The 15,986-nt window shown below is 42.8% G+C and overlaps 1 protein-coding gene across 4 annotated transcripts in view; it reads right to left on the minus strand.

The window, feature by feature from the left end:
* The window catches only part of KIAA1549 (KIAA1549 ortholog), a 152,907-nt gene that overhangs the window by 68,906 nt on the left and 68,015 nt on the right, over positions 1–15,986 (minus strand). For all 4 annotated transcript variants that reach the window (XR_010069090.1, XM_063320409.1, XM_063320396.1 and 1 more), the window contains exons 2-3: positions 4,523–7,264; positions 2,933–3,021 (exon numbers count right to left, since the gene is read on the minus strand). Coding sequence is in view for 3 of the 4 variants with exons in the window: in XM_063320409.1 (XP_063176479.1) it covers positions 2,933–3,021; positions 4,523–7,264 (2,831 nt within the window). In the remaining variant the exon portion in view is untranslated. The remainder of the gene's footprint in view (positions 1–2,932; positions 3,022–4,522; positions 7,265–15,986) is intronic.

Below are 15,986 nucleotides of genomic sequence, written 5' to 3' on the forward strand. Positions count from 1 at the left end.
TTTTATGCACCTAAATGGTACCAGCCAGAATTTCAGCAGCAGTGAGTAGCAACGAAGCCAGCCCAAGTCCACAAGGTGGCATCTTTGAAAGAAGTATTTAACTGCCTGACAGTGAACTGATCTTACTTTGAAGGCAGAGGTTCGCTAATTTTGGATTACAGAAACCAACAGGCTATGGACAGGCCCCAAAACCCACACTAAATACAGCAACAAAGTGGCTGAGGTATACGTTATACCGCATGATAAAATTTCCAAGCACAAATGAGGCTGGCAAAAAGCTTTTTCCTGTTGGCATGAACTTAACGGCACCAGGGGTCCTGGCAGCAAGTCACTGCCAACGCTGTTTTATTTCACACCCCACTGCAACAAAGCGAAGTCAAGGGAACGTTGTATAACAGATCTTACTCAAGTGTCATAAGGTTTACATTAGAGAAAGCTGACAAAAGTTGCTCTTATTCAAACAATAGGGTCTTATTCTTTTGCAGATGCAATGCACTGAGATCGACTGCAATGAACTTCAAAATTTTAGGTTATTCTCACTTTACTTTAAGGACTTTTGCTAGGAAAAAGTTGACAAAAGTTTTTTTTATTAGGCAAGATTCATGTTTCCCTCCTTTTTTTATTTCCACTTGAACAACTCAGAATCCTTGAAATAATAAAGAAGCAGAGACCAAAGTTTTAACTGAAAATGTTGGGGGAAAAAAAAAATAGTTTTAATTCTCCTTTCAGTGTTAAACTTGGTTTGTACTTAAAGTGAGCAGCAGTTATATCCATTGTTGCCATGGATTTTATTTTTAAAGCGTACATTACTACCGAGTTAAATTTAACAAGACTGTCTCCTGATTTACTGTGCATTACATCACAGCAAGGGAACAACATCTGTGAGCTGTAATAGGAGAGACAGTAAAAAACAGCTTAGAGAAGTGCACTGCTTTACCATAACGTACAACTCTACACATGGTTCCTGGGTACTCTAGACTAACAAAAGTCAGCTCTGCTTGGTTAATTACATTTAGCAATATAGATGCATTCTGTTTAAAATTTCGCATTGCATCACCATTAAACATGCCGATACTACAAACAGCTCTTTATTTAAGATAACAGTTTTGTTAGTACTTCACCGTTAGAGGTGAAGACATTTGCTAGTGATTGTTTTTAGTGCAAAACCCATACCCAAGGCATCACACAAAGAAAACACACATGATAGCAGCATTCTAGCATAAAATAAGCATAACTGATTCCACAGAGATGTTTTCTCCTTTTGATAAAAAAGACTTTGCAAAGAATGAAGCCAGACTAACTGCATTATTTATAAAGACAGTTGCTTCTGAGCAGCCTTAGGGCCAAAATATCCTATTGAGAGCTTTACAAGGCAATAGAGGGCATGAAAGGAAGGAATTTAAAGGGCAAAAACAGAAAGCAGCAAGATATCAAATGTTGGCTCCAATCAACCTTCAAATATTTAGCAATATATTTTGTCTTACTGCTGTTACTAATAAGAGGATATGCGCTTCCATATTATTGAGGCGTATAAGGTCATTGAAAATCAGTGTAGTTCTACCATCATGAACTTTTGACTTCTCCTTGACTATACCAGTTTGCACAATCTGAAGCTATAATTCACAAACCAGAAGAAAAATCTCTTATTTACAGAAAAAAAAAACCAACCTGAAAAGCTTACGGGCAAGTATTGCTAAAAGGACCTAAACTAAATATAATTTATAGTGGCAGCTCACTGTGGCTGAAGTTTGGCAGAAATTCTTAACACTCCTGTCTCGACTGAGCAGTAGAGAGGTATATTCTCAAACAGCGGACAGGGGTTGTTTAATTACTGAGTGCAGTGATTATGGCAGGAGCTGTCAAAACACCATTTCCCCACACAGATCAGCAAGCAGAAGTTAGAGGCACTACGGGATTCTATGCATGGAGAAACTCATGTTATTTTCAAAATTCAAGATGCTGCTTGAGCAAACTTCATAATGAAAATGAGATCATAGACTCAAAAAAGTAAGATAAAATAGTGCTCGACTATCACAACTGGATGAAAGCAGACATGAAAAACTGAAAGTGCATCTGAACCTGCACCTACACCAGTAATTCCATTAAAACATTTCATTTTGTCCCCAGTGTTGAAGTATCTGATTATACAACAAAGGTAGCCCCAAACTACCTCTACAGTATTTTCCTCTCAGACACAGGGTTTGAGACAGAGGGGAACAGACCCTTTAAACCTCATCTCAACCAGACACTCACTTTGAGGTTAGGAAACAACACGGAAATGTTGTTCAAAGATGATTCCTTGAACATCAAAGCAGAGGAAACTTTCAAAAAAAAAACCAAGAGCGCAGCAATTCCTAGCCCTGTGAGGGAGGGAATAACAGGAGTCACACCTATTTAAAGGCTTAAAAATAACATCTTAGCACTGCACACCTGATCTTTATTCCCCTGCCTTTTTCTTTTTCATCTGCCAAATCCTGCATTTGGGATTCCACCACTTTCCTTGCAAGTGTTGATGGCCTCACTTCCAACATAAAATAGCACAAGGCTGTGCAGAAGGTTTTATTTTGTTTAAGGTGCTAAGTATATAATCAGCTAGCAGAAGAAACAAAACCTTTTAACAGGTATTTCGAAGGGTAAAAGCTTTTCAGTTCAGTTTCAATTCAGAAGCCAAAGGAGGTGAGCAGTAGAGGCTGGGCACTGCTTGCTCACCTCTGGCAAAACCAAGAAAGGTCTGTCCTAGAAAACGATGACATTCTAAAAGTAAAAATGTTAAAAAAACCTAACAACATGACTAACATTTAAGTTAGAATAAACCTCTCTCTGATACAGTGCCACATGAGTTGTTTTTAAATCACCATTTTAGCCTGTGAACTAAACTCACTATTTTATTACATTGATCAAAGAGTACTTGTACACACTCCATACCACTTACCTCTAGCTCTACTGATCGTCTGAACTGAACTCTGAGCACTTCTTTGATGGATTCACTGACATTTTGTAGAACAGCTCTTCGGGCCAGCACTGAAAATTGATGTTAGTCATTAAATACATTTTAGCTTTATCTTCTGGGCTTTGGTTCAAAGCTGCATTTTCAATTATGCAATGCATGAAAAAGGAAGCAATGAGATCAACTGCCTCAAACAGATAAGACAATGGACAAGGAAACAGGTAGCGGTGTGACTGTATCCTAAAAAGTGACTGTACATACAGCTTAAGGAACTCCAGGTTTACTTTCTCTCTCCTGTTTTGTTTTTCCATATCTAATGTCTTTAGCATTCTAGTAAAGGAACCTTCTAAAGAGCCACTGAGGCATTCAAATTGGATCTGAAAGTCGCAGCACATTCAGTCTGACCTGTGCACAATGAGCCTGCTGTCATAACGCAGTTCAAGTTTTGTAGGCAACGCATGGAATGCAGATGAGGTCAGAAAAAAGCCACAGAAAATATGCATCTACTTTTCTCTTAAATAAAATGTAAACAAGTGTGACTGATCACTGAAAGGGATATCCATTGAGTAAGAAACTGCTTTAAAAACACCACATCCCTATGGATATCATGTCTGTTACAGTCACACTTGAGACTGTGACTACGGTCAAGGAAACAACTGAAAAGTGTCGTGTTGTCATCCTGCATTCACTTTCCATCAGTAATTGGCCTACAAAACTACTCAAATCACAGGTTAAAAAAAAATAAACATCTTCCTCATCACCAGCATAGCCAGCTCACCTTCATATCTGGAGGATGAGGTTATGCTCATTCTGCTTTACATGTTACAAGTAAATCTTAAGGGCAAAATGTGTTGCTTACCACAGAACATGCAGCACTTCTGCAGCTGCCCTAGATTAGGTCACTGGCATTGTTTTGTTAACAAGCTAGGAAGAGGTAGGAAAACACCAAAAAAGCAAACACAGATGCTGAGACAATTAATTTTGCAACACACTAACATCACTTCTTCTGGTTACAAACACACCAAATCCAATTGAAGTAAGTATGGGAGGAGGGAAAATATAAACATGAGCTAGTATGGTAAAATTATAAAAATGGTAACAAAACCCAAACATTCTTTAAACCAACTCTCCTCTTTCATACTATAACATTACCTCACATGCAGGTTTTTTTTAGAAACAGCAGCAACAACTGAAAGGAGAAACTTACTCAGTCAGAACATTTAATAGTTTGGCAGAACAGTACCATGACAGTAACATTCATTTACAGCCCATGAAATGATAAAGCAGCCTCTGATTCAGTATACTTGAATATACGCATCAGCAATTTTAGAAGACAATTTCATTCTCTGTGCAGTGTAATGTGTATGTAACTCACTATCACAACAGACTTCGCTCAAGTGAATTCTATTATTTTCAAGAGTAAATGATAAATCAATGCTTTTACAGCTGTTTTTCTAAATTGACACTGTATTTTTTGGAAAGGTTTGCTTAGCTAATTCAACACCTGCAATTTAGCTAGGGGTCACATTACAGTGGCTTCCGAAAAACAAAATAAAAATGTTTGGAATATCTTACCCGCAGTGACTAAGTAAGCATCGGGAACCGTGATGTCGCAGACGTAGGGTTGCCTAGTAGTGGTGATGGCAGAGGTTACAACCACAGGTTCAGATGGAGTCATGGTTGCCGGAAGGGTGGAGGAGAATGTCCCCAGGCTGCCTGCAGCAGTCGTGCCGTGGCTGCCCGTGGCAGTTGCGGCAGTGGTCGTGGGGACAGTGGTGGGAGCAGCCGGTGCATCAGTACCAGCAGTTACACCGCTTCCTGCTGGAACTTCATATCCAGTGGGAGGGATGGAAGTCGGAGGAAACTGCGTGGGAGCAAACGATGTGGTCACAGACAGAGATGCTGTAGGAGAGGGCATCACGCTGCTGGTGTCAGCATGTGACACCAGGTTGTCAGGGTCTGCGGGAGGAAGGGTTGTGTGGGCACTGCCCTCGCTGCGAGACATCAGAAGCAGCGTGGGGTTAACTGTAGCACCAATATCCTCATCAGAAGCCAGAGCAGTTGAGAGCAGAGATGAAGATATATTTAAGACAGGAGTCACCGGAAAGGTAGTAAACAAAGAGATCAGATTTGTTTCATTGAGCAAGACGCTGCTGGTAACAGACTGGGCGTCGGAAGTGGGCAGCACCAGGGTAGGAACCACGGAGTGAGAGGCGGAGAGTGACGGCTCCAACTGAGAGGTAGCTCCTGTAACAGCTGAGGTAAACACAACTTCAGAGCCCGCTGGCAATACTGAGGGTGCTTCCAGAAACACAGATGACTCTGAATGAAAATCTGTTGACAGCGTTATTTCAGGAACTTGTGCACCTGGAACAGAGAATGCATCTGAATAAAAGTATGATGTTTGGCCGATAGGGAACTGAGAAACCTCGGCATCAATGGCAGAGCTGACAGTGGTAGCTAACTCCCAGCTGGAAACATCCCCGGAAGGTACTGATGTCCCAGTCAATAAGGTCAGAGGTAAGAGTGTTGATATATCACCTTGCACGACAGAGTAAGAATTTAGCATGGCCGATGATGAAGACAAGTAGCTAGATTCAATAAGAAATGGCATTGATAAAAGCTTGGATGGAAAATCTGAAACATTTAAAGACGGTTCTTCCTTTGTAGATGTTTTGTCAAGCAAAACCACAGATTCTGATGGCGTTAATTCTGGCAACTCCAGGAAAGTCGTACGACTGACTGCAAACGATGCTACCGGCTCACTCGGCATGAAGGTAGAGTCAAACAGAATGGTGGTGGCATCAGGAAGTTCTACACGACTGCTTGGTGTCAACAAAACTGTTTCCAGAACAGGGTAGGAAAACTGGGCAACGGAGATGTTCAGTGATGTTCCTCCAGGGAGCTGATAGTCAGAAGGAGAAATTGTTATAGGTGTTCCGTTGTTAAGAACAGCGTCCATAGTGCTTAATAAAAACATGCTTGAATCGGGCATTTCTGTGAATCTTGAAGAAAATGAAACAATTGGTCTTGATGGAAAAGAAGTATCAAAAATCTCAGGTGTAGGCTCCTCTAATTCATACCCGTCAGTAATTATAGTTGTAAATGGAGTTATGCCTAGTACTTCAGAGGCTTTGATGGACAAAGTTTCAACATAATCGCCTGAGCCCACGTCATGTTCCGGGGAAAAGCCTGCTTCTGGCAGAAGTGAAACTGAGTCACAATACAGACAAGAACTGTATGATCCGGCGAAAGGCACTGGACTCATGAGCTCACTAACAAGCTCTGATTGACTTGATATTTCTGACCCGGCAGGCAAATTTGGTGTTGCACTGGAGAGTTCACGTGTAAACAGGCTGGCATTAAGAACTGTATTAGAGTCCGTGGAAATGGCAGCTGAGTGAAGTGGGAAAGACGCAAGTGGAAGACTAATAGGAAACAAAGCAGGCTCAGCGCTGGCTGCTGAAGCCGATGTGGCCCAGGGAATGCTTGGAGTGGGGTAGGTCCTTAGACTGAGAGTTTCTGCTGCCCTGCTACTCGCATAGGCGTAAATGTCATTATACGGGTCTGCACGCTGTGCTGTGGTATCTGGGGTCACACGGCTATTCCTATCCAGTAGCTTGAGATGAAGAGGTGACTCTTCTGAAACGGCCCCAAAAGGCAGAGCTGTTAAACTTGCATTTATGTTTTCCCACACTGCAACTCCCGCCTCTGAAGGAATGGAAGTGAAATAAATATCTGTATTTGGAGGGTGCAACAGCAAGTCTCTGCTAGCAGTTAGCATTTCACTATCTGGTACAAAAGGCTTCAATTCTGTAAGAGTGTTCCTGTCTTCAGGGACAGCACTCAACAGAGTCTTTTGCTGTGCTGTTTTTGAGATATCGTATGGTGAAAAAAGGACAGGTAATGAAGGTGTTAGCAATACAGTTTCTAACGTTTCTCTTGATGGCTCTACTGTATTAACTGAGTGATGATCTGTTAAAACTGCAAAAGACTTTAGTGGAGGAGTCCACTGTGCCTTTGGAAATGAGCTAATAAATTCATCGTCACTTAAGAACGCCTCGTTGCTTGTTACGGAGACATCTACCAACGGTGTACTTCTCCCTTCTGAAATCCTGACCATTTCTTCTTGTTTAAATAAAGTCCCATCAAAGGGAGCAGTAACTGATGATACAACTGTTTGAAGGAAATTACCTTCTTGGGACTCCGAAGTACTTTTTGCTAAGGCCATTTGTGTCCTGCTGCCTGATATGCTTTGGTGCATCTTTGAGTCCATTGAGAAAAAGGAAAAATTTTGCTGCTCCAAGGATCTCTCATCTAAATAAAGAGGCAGAGAGAAAAACAAAAACCAGAAGACACCAGATTAGCACAAGTAGTGAGACCACAATGAGAAAACCCCACAGACAGACTTTCTGGAGACAACTGTCCAGAACTCAAGGGACGAGACAAAACCTTGCAGTATGTGAAAATCTGCATAAGCCAGTCAAAACAATTAGTAAGATTCCCTGCAAAACTCCTTTCCCTGGAAATGAGCAGGACAACATGAGCTCCTCTCACTCTGCACCTACTCATCTCCCTGCAGCAGCACTCCAGCAAGCCCCACAAAAGGGCAAAAAGTAGCTCCCTCTTACCTATGCATGGCTGCAATGCGCGGCGGCTAACGGTCTCACAACGTAAACAAACCAAAAAGGGTAACAGGGAACAACACAGGGCAAAATTTTGTGTAACTTCAGGTCTTCTGCTTTCCTTTAGTATCACTTCATTTCCTCCAGTTTTATTACGTCTCAGTATTAGGCTCACTAGCAGATCTGTTCTGTTTCAAGGACCAGATCCTCCATCTCATAGCAGAAATGGGTGATGCTTATGAGAGATGAAGAAGGGTTCCCTTTACGTAAGGCAAATGTGGACCTGATATCAACTACAAGAATCTGCTAAGTAATATGCCCAGTAGTTAGGCTTACATTGTCAGCCATTCATTTAACCTTTTGGTTAGCCTTTTGGTAGCCAGTGACAAATTGCTTCATTACACAATTGCTATCTTTATTCACAACCCCCTGCAGGAGTACTGTTTGTGGACCACCTGTAAGAAAACTTTCACTGTTCCAGTTTGTAGAATTCAAGTAGTACTAGTCGGGTTCAAACATGAAGGAGAAAAAGCTAAGAATTCACCAAATATTTTAACAAAATACTTGCAAAAATCACATATGAGTAGCATTTGCATAACTTGACTATAATTCCTACTCTCTCACAGAAGTGTTCTTGGATTACAGAAAAGATGTGTATATAAGCTTTTCCAATCATGTATGCACTTTGCAGAGAAAAGCTTGATTATTGCTTGAGTACTTTTCTGAAATGTCAAGATTAGTAGCCTTCAGAACTGAATATTAAAGGAAATTATACAGAAAATTGCTGCAGGATATTTTTCAAGGATACGCACAAAGGTTTCAACCTTAAATTATGTACCCCACCTGATCATCCTGTTTTCATATGGGAGTGTCCACACAGTGCTGCTGGAACCTACTGACAGCACACGTTAAAAGGGCTGGAGGGATGGGAATGCCATCCAGTTAAACCACCAGGGATCAGTTTAAAATAAAAACAAGCGTATACAGTGTAAAGTGCCAAACGGTGATACCGTACACTGCTCAACTGTAACTACATCTGTAAACCTTTCGAGGATGCCTTGAACTCAGTAAGCCGTGGTAGATCTTGCAGGAATAGCTCACATAACTATTACGTACTGTTATCAGTCTAATGACACTTTCGAAAGGTGATAAACTGCTGTAATCATCCCCTCTTCCCTGGTCTGTTTGCTAAATTCCTTGACACAACTTTTAAAGTGCTGACATACCAACTTAATAAGTTTTGAAGCTGCTGATCTGAAAAGCACAATTGCAAGAATTAATGCACGGAGTTAATACCATCGTACCACTAATCACACCTAATCAAATATAAGCACTGTGATTATATACCTTATTCTACAGATCCCATGCACAATGATTTGCAGCGTAGCAGATACCATTCTCTCAAGTAGTCCCAATTAATTTTTTCCTCCTGAAACTCACTGTAGGCATTGCCAAGCTTTATGATGCTTAGTTGTGGTGTGATGATAAAATATACTGCCTTAAATGCTCTTGGGGGGCATTGGGGGGCGGGGGTGGAAGAAAAGAAAAAACAAGTCACATTCTTTTAAAAGCTATGTAAGACAAATACACAAGTACATCCTTGACTTCTTCCATGGAAATCAGCTGTTTGAACCCAGCACAGTGTAGCACAATGCAGCCACCATGCTTTCACAAGCAGTTAACATAGGTAACAGACAAAGCAGTTTCTAGTAAGCATGGAACCAAAACGTAGACCCTGAGCCAGCCGTTTACTAACCAAAAGCCATTCAATATTTTCTCCCCACTAAAAGTCTCCATAGCCTCACTCCTTCTTTTGATTTAGGCTTCCAGCCTTTATTTTTCTCTTTGTGACATTTTGTGCAAACAAGAAGATATTAAAACAAAAGACTTACAAGGCCATGAAGCAAACACTGCCAAAATGAATCACTTCTCTCCCTATAGGCATGCACAATTCCTTTTAGCCATCCCTGTAAAATCCTGCCCACCTTGGTCACACTTTGGACACCTAGCACTCACTTACAGTGAATTCCAAATTGCAGGGAAACGTGTTAACAGATAAAGTTCTTCTCATTCATCACGGCTTCATGTTGTAAATCCCTGCAGCAGTAACGCAAGACAGCTGTGTTAGCTTCAACACAGTAAGAGTGGTAAACATGGAATTGCTACATGTGACAATTAATACAACTGGCAAAGGTGAATACACACTAATTAGTAACTGCACTTTTGATTGCATATCTCCACAAATCTTGAACTCGAAGCTAGAGGTGATTCCACAAACAAGTTTCACTGCCTATACATGCCTATGCTGTGTATCATCATCTTCCCTCACCCGCACAGAGCTCCCTTTATCTTTGTTCAATTCCATAGGGGAGCTGTCACAAGGCACGATCCTGATGGAAGTGACGACATGTCACAGAAAGATGTTCTGAAGAGTTACTTGCACCACCGTAAGCTGTCTAATACACATGCATGACAGTCAAGGGCAATCTTGGATTTAAGTTCATTCTGACTTTAGAATTAGTTTTTTCTTGTCAGTTTGATAATATTTTTTTCCTTGAAAGACATGAAGTAACAGTAAATAACAATGCTATCATACACCTGTGCCTCTCCATGTAAAGAATCTTGCCACTCATTCCACGAAGGAAAGAACACAGCTTCTGAAAAAGATGCTTCATTTTTTTCAGGAAAACACACCATGTCTTGAAAAAGTTACAAACTATACGACAAGGTAAGAGCATTGTTACTTGAAGCAAGTCGAGTTGGAAAAACTCACCTGTGCATATAGGATTTTGAAACAACAACTCACCGGCAAGTTTGCAAGCCAACATTCCACACTATTTTTTTTGCTTATCCTTTTAGAAGCGGGAAGCATTAGTGACATGCCATTAATAATACAAATTACTGTTTTCTGTCATCTCCAGAAGAACAGTGTACTACCTACTTGAATACTGCCTGTCAGAACTGCGCGTGCCTCTCACGGAGAGCAGATGGGACAGACGGCAGATGTGCCCGGGAGCAGCCAGACAGCCCACAGAGAGGAAGGAAAAGCAAAGGAAAAAGGGAAGGAGGTGAAGGCACACCATGGCATGACAATCACCCCCTCATCGGCGCGGAGCAGCCGATCTGGCTATACCCTGGGACAAAGAAAACAGACAGATTGCACATGTTCTGGTGTATCTCAATGCCACGACCACACAAAGCTATTGATGAATATCAATGCTGACTTGTTTGTTTGCACAGCTGTTGTTGTTGGGTGACGGTTTCCCCGTCCAGCAACTGTAGTGCCGTTGAGCTAAGCAACGGTGACAGGATGACAATCAGACAAGCCAAACTCCGCCAAGCTGATAACATTATGAAAAAGAATAGATAGCTTAGGGAGCGAAGCTGTGATCCCAAGCTACGGCAAAGGGGAGGAAAGGGGAGGACTTGTGGCAGGGGCCACGGGAGGCACAGATGGCACCAGTACAAAGCCTCAGCTCAGACAACGACAGGAGGAGTGACAGCATACAAAATGTACTGATGGGCTTGGGGTGACGAACTCGCTGCTGCTTCTGCTGCCCCCCGAAACTGGTAAGAGCCTGAACAAAACACACAAGTAGAGAAACTGGTCATGGAACACAACGACCCCTTCAACTGCCAAATCCGTATTTACAGAAGCACAGCCGTGCACTGTTAACACTGGCACAGGCTTCTGTGAGTTTGGGAAGGGCTGTAACAGCAGCACAGCACTTTCCCATGACTATAGCAAAGGATGGTTGCAGTCTACAGGCTTCTTTGGTAACAAAACTATATCGGGTCAGCTTGCCAGAAAATTGTGTGTTCTTAAACCAGGAACTAGACTAGTCATTTTTCCAGAAAGCAATTAAAGCAACATAGCTTTCAGCATTCCTGTAGTTGCAATGCTGAAAAGTAATGTCTATTCTATACTCTATAATAGAGTAAAAAAGGATGATTTCTCACATATACAGTTACAGTAACATATGCATACATTAATACTCTTTCATATGTACATTTTATTTATTTATAATAAATATACTTTCATATATTTTTAAATGCAGTATCCAAGATGTAATCTCACTTCTGACACTAATCTCTCATGTGACTTCAAAAAAGTTTTCTGCACTCTGCTATTAAAATGTGACAACTGTACACTATCACGACTATCAATATCTACTAAAATGTAGGTGATTTCCTATATCATGAAGATGTTATAGATGATAAGTACAGGCATGAGAACAATGAATACAACACAGAAGTCTTTACTTGTGATAAAATTAAACCTTGAGAATAAAACTAGTAATTTTTGTTCTATTATTTTTGAAAAACTAAGTAATGGCTAATAAAGTTTGTAAATATCACAAATGCCAGCAGACTAGCAGCAAACCAGTTCAAAAAAATACATAATTTAAAAAAAAAAATCTTCTGTGTACTAACATATGATCTACAACATTAGATTTTAGTACCTTTATTTTTTAGGCAAGGAGAAAAATTATTCTTTTATTGCTGCCCATTGTTTCAAACAGAGGCATTTTAGGTGGAGAAGCAACTGATGCTACATATGTTCCAAGTATTATGGGAAATTTCATATTAACTATCTAGGATAATAACAGTTCCCAAATAATTAAAGCTATGAACTCACTAGAAATATTCACCACCTGAAATGGCTCCCTGACTATGAGGTAGAGTAGCACATCACATTTCAAGGAAGCTTTTAACAACATTTTTGCAATTCAATGCTATTTAACTTTTTCTTTGAGAAACAAAAAGAAATCAAAATAACCAAATGTAGCATAGGACAAGACCACCCAAGAGTAGAGAGAATGATAGATGCAAACATAGCTAAAAAAAATCATAACTCTTCCTCATATGGCTTAAGAGTTAATAACTTTCTAATTTCTTTAACAGCATTTAGTTCAGCTTCGTCAAAAAGAGCTTGCATGCATTAGCTCATTACAAAAAATTTACACAGTTCTCTGGTGTAAGCCTCTAACTAAATTTCTTAGGTGTCTGGCTTGTAGGAAAATACGAGTCACAGAAGCGTGTGGAGCTGAAAAGCTGTCTGCTTTCTTCTCTGAGAGGCATTAAGCACGGATTGAACAGTGACAGTGATCACCCCTGGCACACAAAAGCCAGGGAGAGGAGGGGATGGGAGCCTGAGCTGTTCCTCTCTTCTTGAGCTGCAGCTCCTCTGTGGGGCTCTGGGCAGCTTTTGGAAGGTTCTGTTTCCCCGGAGCATATGCTGCACCCCTGCCCAACACTCCATCGCGGCAGTGCACACCTAGGCTATGCAAGGGACACAAATCATCTGGAGTCCTAACAGCTGCTTCTCAAAGATGTTAATTTTCTTATTGTAAAAGATCAAAAATATCTCTCATTTACCACATGCACTTATGAATTTTAACTAATTAAGCTGCTTGTACCACTTGAAAGGCTAAAAGAGAGCGTAAAGAAATAAAAAAAAATTATGCTGTGTCCAGGCACTCTTTCACACTGCAGTCGAAGACAAAATTTCGTAGCACATAGAAGAAGTTGTATTAAGAGAAAAATAATAGTGTTAATAGGAAGCACGCGAAGCGAGTAGTTATGTACATGCACACTCACTTTTGCACACTTCAGGTTTCAATACATAGCCAGGAAAGAAGAGGAACATCTTGAAGTCATTCTTCATGTACATGCAAACAGATGTGGCTCAGCTGCTGCCCAGGTGCAAGTATTCACGAAACTCCCCCTCCTGCACAGCAAATGAGCACAGGCTTCCACCTCCGCACGAGGAGAGAAGATGCACCAAGGGAAGGGGCAAAGATAAACCCTTGCCTGCTTGCCAGCAGAGCTGATGAAGACTGTAAAGATGTTTAGGAGAAGGCAGTCTAACTGTATTTCATACCTGAGTCAAAAAACACATTATGGCACTTCTCACCAAGTATTGCATTTGAAAACCAATACCAATGAACCTATAATACCAAGCACTAGCATTTACATTTTATTCCTTATCCAACAGTAAAAAAAAACCAAGCCTCTCACAACTTCCTTTGGGACACTTTTGCTTGTAACCATCATGTTAAAGAGCTGTAGGCAGTCTGGGATCCCAACTTCCACTGCACAGCCGATGGAACATCAGAAAACTTGTTCTTACTAACACATCCACTGCTGAGACGTAACAGGACCCCGTAGTAATTCACAGTAAATGGCAGATTAAAAGAAAAAAACCCCACAGCTTCTCTTTATTTATACCATTGTAACACATACCAGCCCGAACCGGTGCCCAGCACTTCCGGGGGGCAAAGCCACCACCCCCAGCAGCAGGTGTGAAGGAGCAGGGGGCGGGACCACCCTCCCCCCTCCTAAAAGAAGCCCCTCGGGAGCGCAGCGACTGAAGCCGCGCATGGAGCAAACAAGCAGCGAGTGGGCGTTGCCTGGGTGTCACCCGCAGAACCACCCGGGAGCACCACGGCAAGGGTGTACCTTCCTGGGCTGGAGAAGAGGGCGGCCAAACAGGGAGTGACACACCAGTCCAGTCATGGTGGTTTGCGTGGGATAGTGCTGAAAGACTGTCAACCCAGCCAGATAGCAATGGTAACTACTCGCAAGAAGACCGTGGCAACCATGAGCTCTACAACCACCAGGTCTGATGCAGCCTCTCAGACGGAGCTCCTGTGGGAACATGTTACCAACACAGACATCAGGCTGTAGGGTGTGCCCTGCTCTTGTGCCGGTGTCGGATGGCAGTGATGGGCACGCCTGTGGGAGATGTGCCCAGGTAGAGGATCTCCTCCAATTAGTGATGGAGCTCAGGGAGGAGGTAAGTAGGTTGAGGAGCATCAGGGAATGTGAGAGGGAGATAGATAGTTGGAGTAGAATCCTGCATCCCACGACAGAAACCCATCAGGCAGACAGAACCCCTGCAACAGAGAACTCCCTATCCTCTGTCACCTCAGCTGAAGGTGGTAACCTGGAGGACAGGGGACAATGGCAGGAAGCTCCTGCACAGCGCAACAGGCACCGCACTCAAGACTGCCCGGTGACTACCCCATCTTCCCAGGTGCTATTATGGAACAGGTACAGTGCTCTGCAAAGGAACCTGGATGATGACAAGCACGATAGTTCTCCTACCTTGGAGGTGTCAGCAAGGTCTAGTCAGACCTCCCCCTGCGTCAAAACCTCTGCGGTAAAGAAGAAAAGACATGTCCTTGTCATAGGTGACCCCCTACTGAAGGGAGCAGAAGGCCCAATATGCAGGCCGGACACGGTACATAGGGAGGCCTGCTGCCTCCCTGGGGCCCGGGTCAAGGACGTGAAGAGGATGCTTCCTTCCCTAGTATGGCCCTCAGACTATTACCCACTTTCGCTTTTTCAGGTAGGCAGCAACAAGGTAACAAAAAGAAGTCCAAGGGCAATGAAGAAGATTTCAAGACCCTGTGACGGCTCACCAAGGGATCAGGAGCGCAAGTTGTGTTCTCGTCTATCCCCCCAGTTGTGGGGAATGATGAGGGGGTAAATAGGAGGAGCCGCCTGCCTTCGAGCCTGGTGCTGCTGGCAGGACTTTGAGTTCTTTGATCATGGCCTGATCTACAAAACACCAGGCCTGCTGGTAACAGGCGGGAATGCCTTGACTTCCGGGGGAAAAGGGTTCTAGGACAAGAGTTATTAGGGCTCATTGGTAGGGCTTTAAACTAGATTTGAAGGAGGGTAGGGACAGTACTGGGCTTGCTGGTGAGGTGCCAGGGTGTAGTTGCTCAGTGCTCGTGGGCCAGTGTGCCAGTATTTCTGAAAGCCAGAAGGCACACCACATCTCAAGGGTCAAAACTATACACACAACTCCCTCTCTGAAATGCTTATATACCAATGCACACAGCATGGGGAATAAGCAGGAAGAGCTGGAGATCCGTGTGCAGTTGCAGGGCCACAATCTCGTTGCAATTACTGAGACATGGTGGGACAGCTCACATGACTGGAATGCTGTCATGGATGGCTATGTCCTTTTCAGGAAAGACAGGCCAGCGAGGCATGGTGGTGGAGTTGCACTCTATGTGAGAGAGCAACTGGAATGCATCAAGCTCCCACTAGGGGCAGATGAAGAGAGGCTTGAGGGCTTATGGGTAAGGATTAAGGGTCAGGCAAATATGAGGGACACTGCTGTGGGTGTTTATTACAGGCCACCTGATCAGGATGGGGAAGCTGATGAGGCTTTCTACAGACAGCTGAAGGTAGCCTCGCAATCACAGGCCTTGGTTCTCATGGGGGACTTCAATCACCCTGATATCTGCTGGGAAGGCCACACAGCCAGGCATGCACAGTCCAGGAGGCTCCTCCAGTGTATTGACGATAACTTTTTGGCACAGGTGGTGCAGGAGCCAACAAGGAGAGGAGCACTCCTGGACCTGATACTGCCAAACACAGAGGGACTGGTGGAGGAC

This window comes from Chroicocephalus ridibundus, chromosome 1, assembly GCF_963924245.1.
Source record: "Chroicocephalus ridibundus chromosome 1, bChrRid1.1, whole genome shotgun sequence".
Classification (NCBI taxonomy): Eukaryota; Metazoa; Chordata; class Aves; order Charadriiformes; family Laridae; genus Chroicocephalus; species Chroicocephalus ridibundus.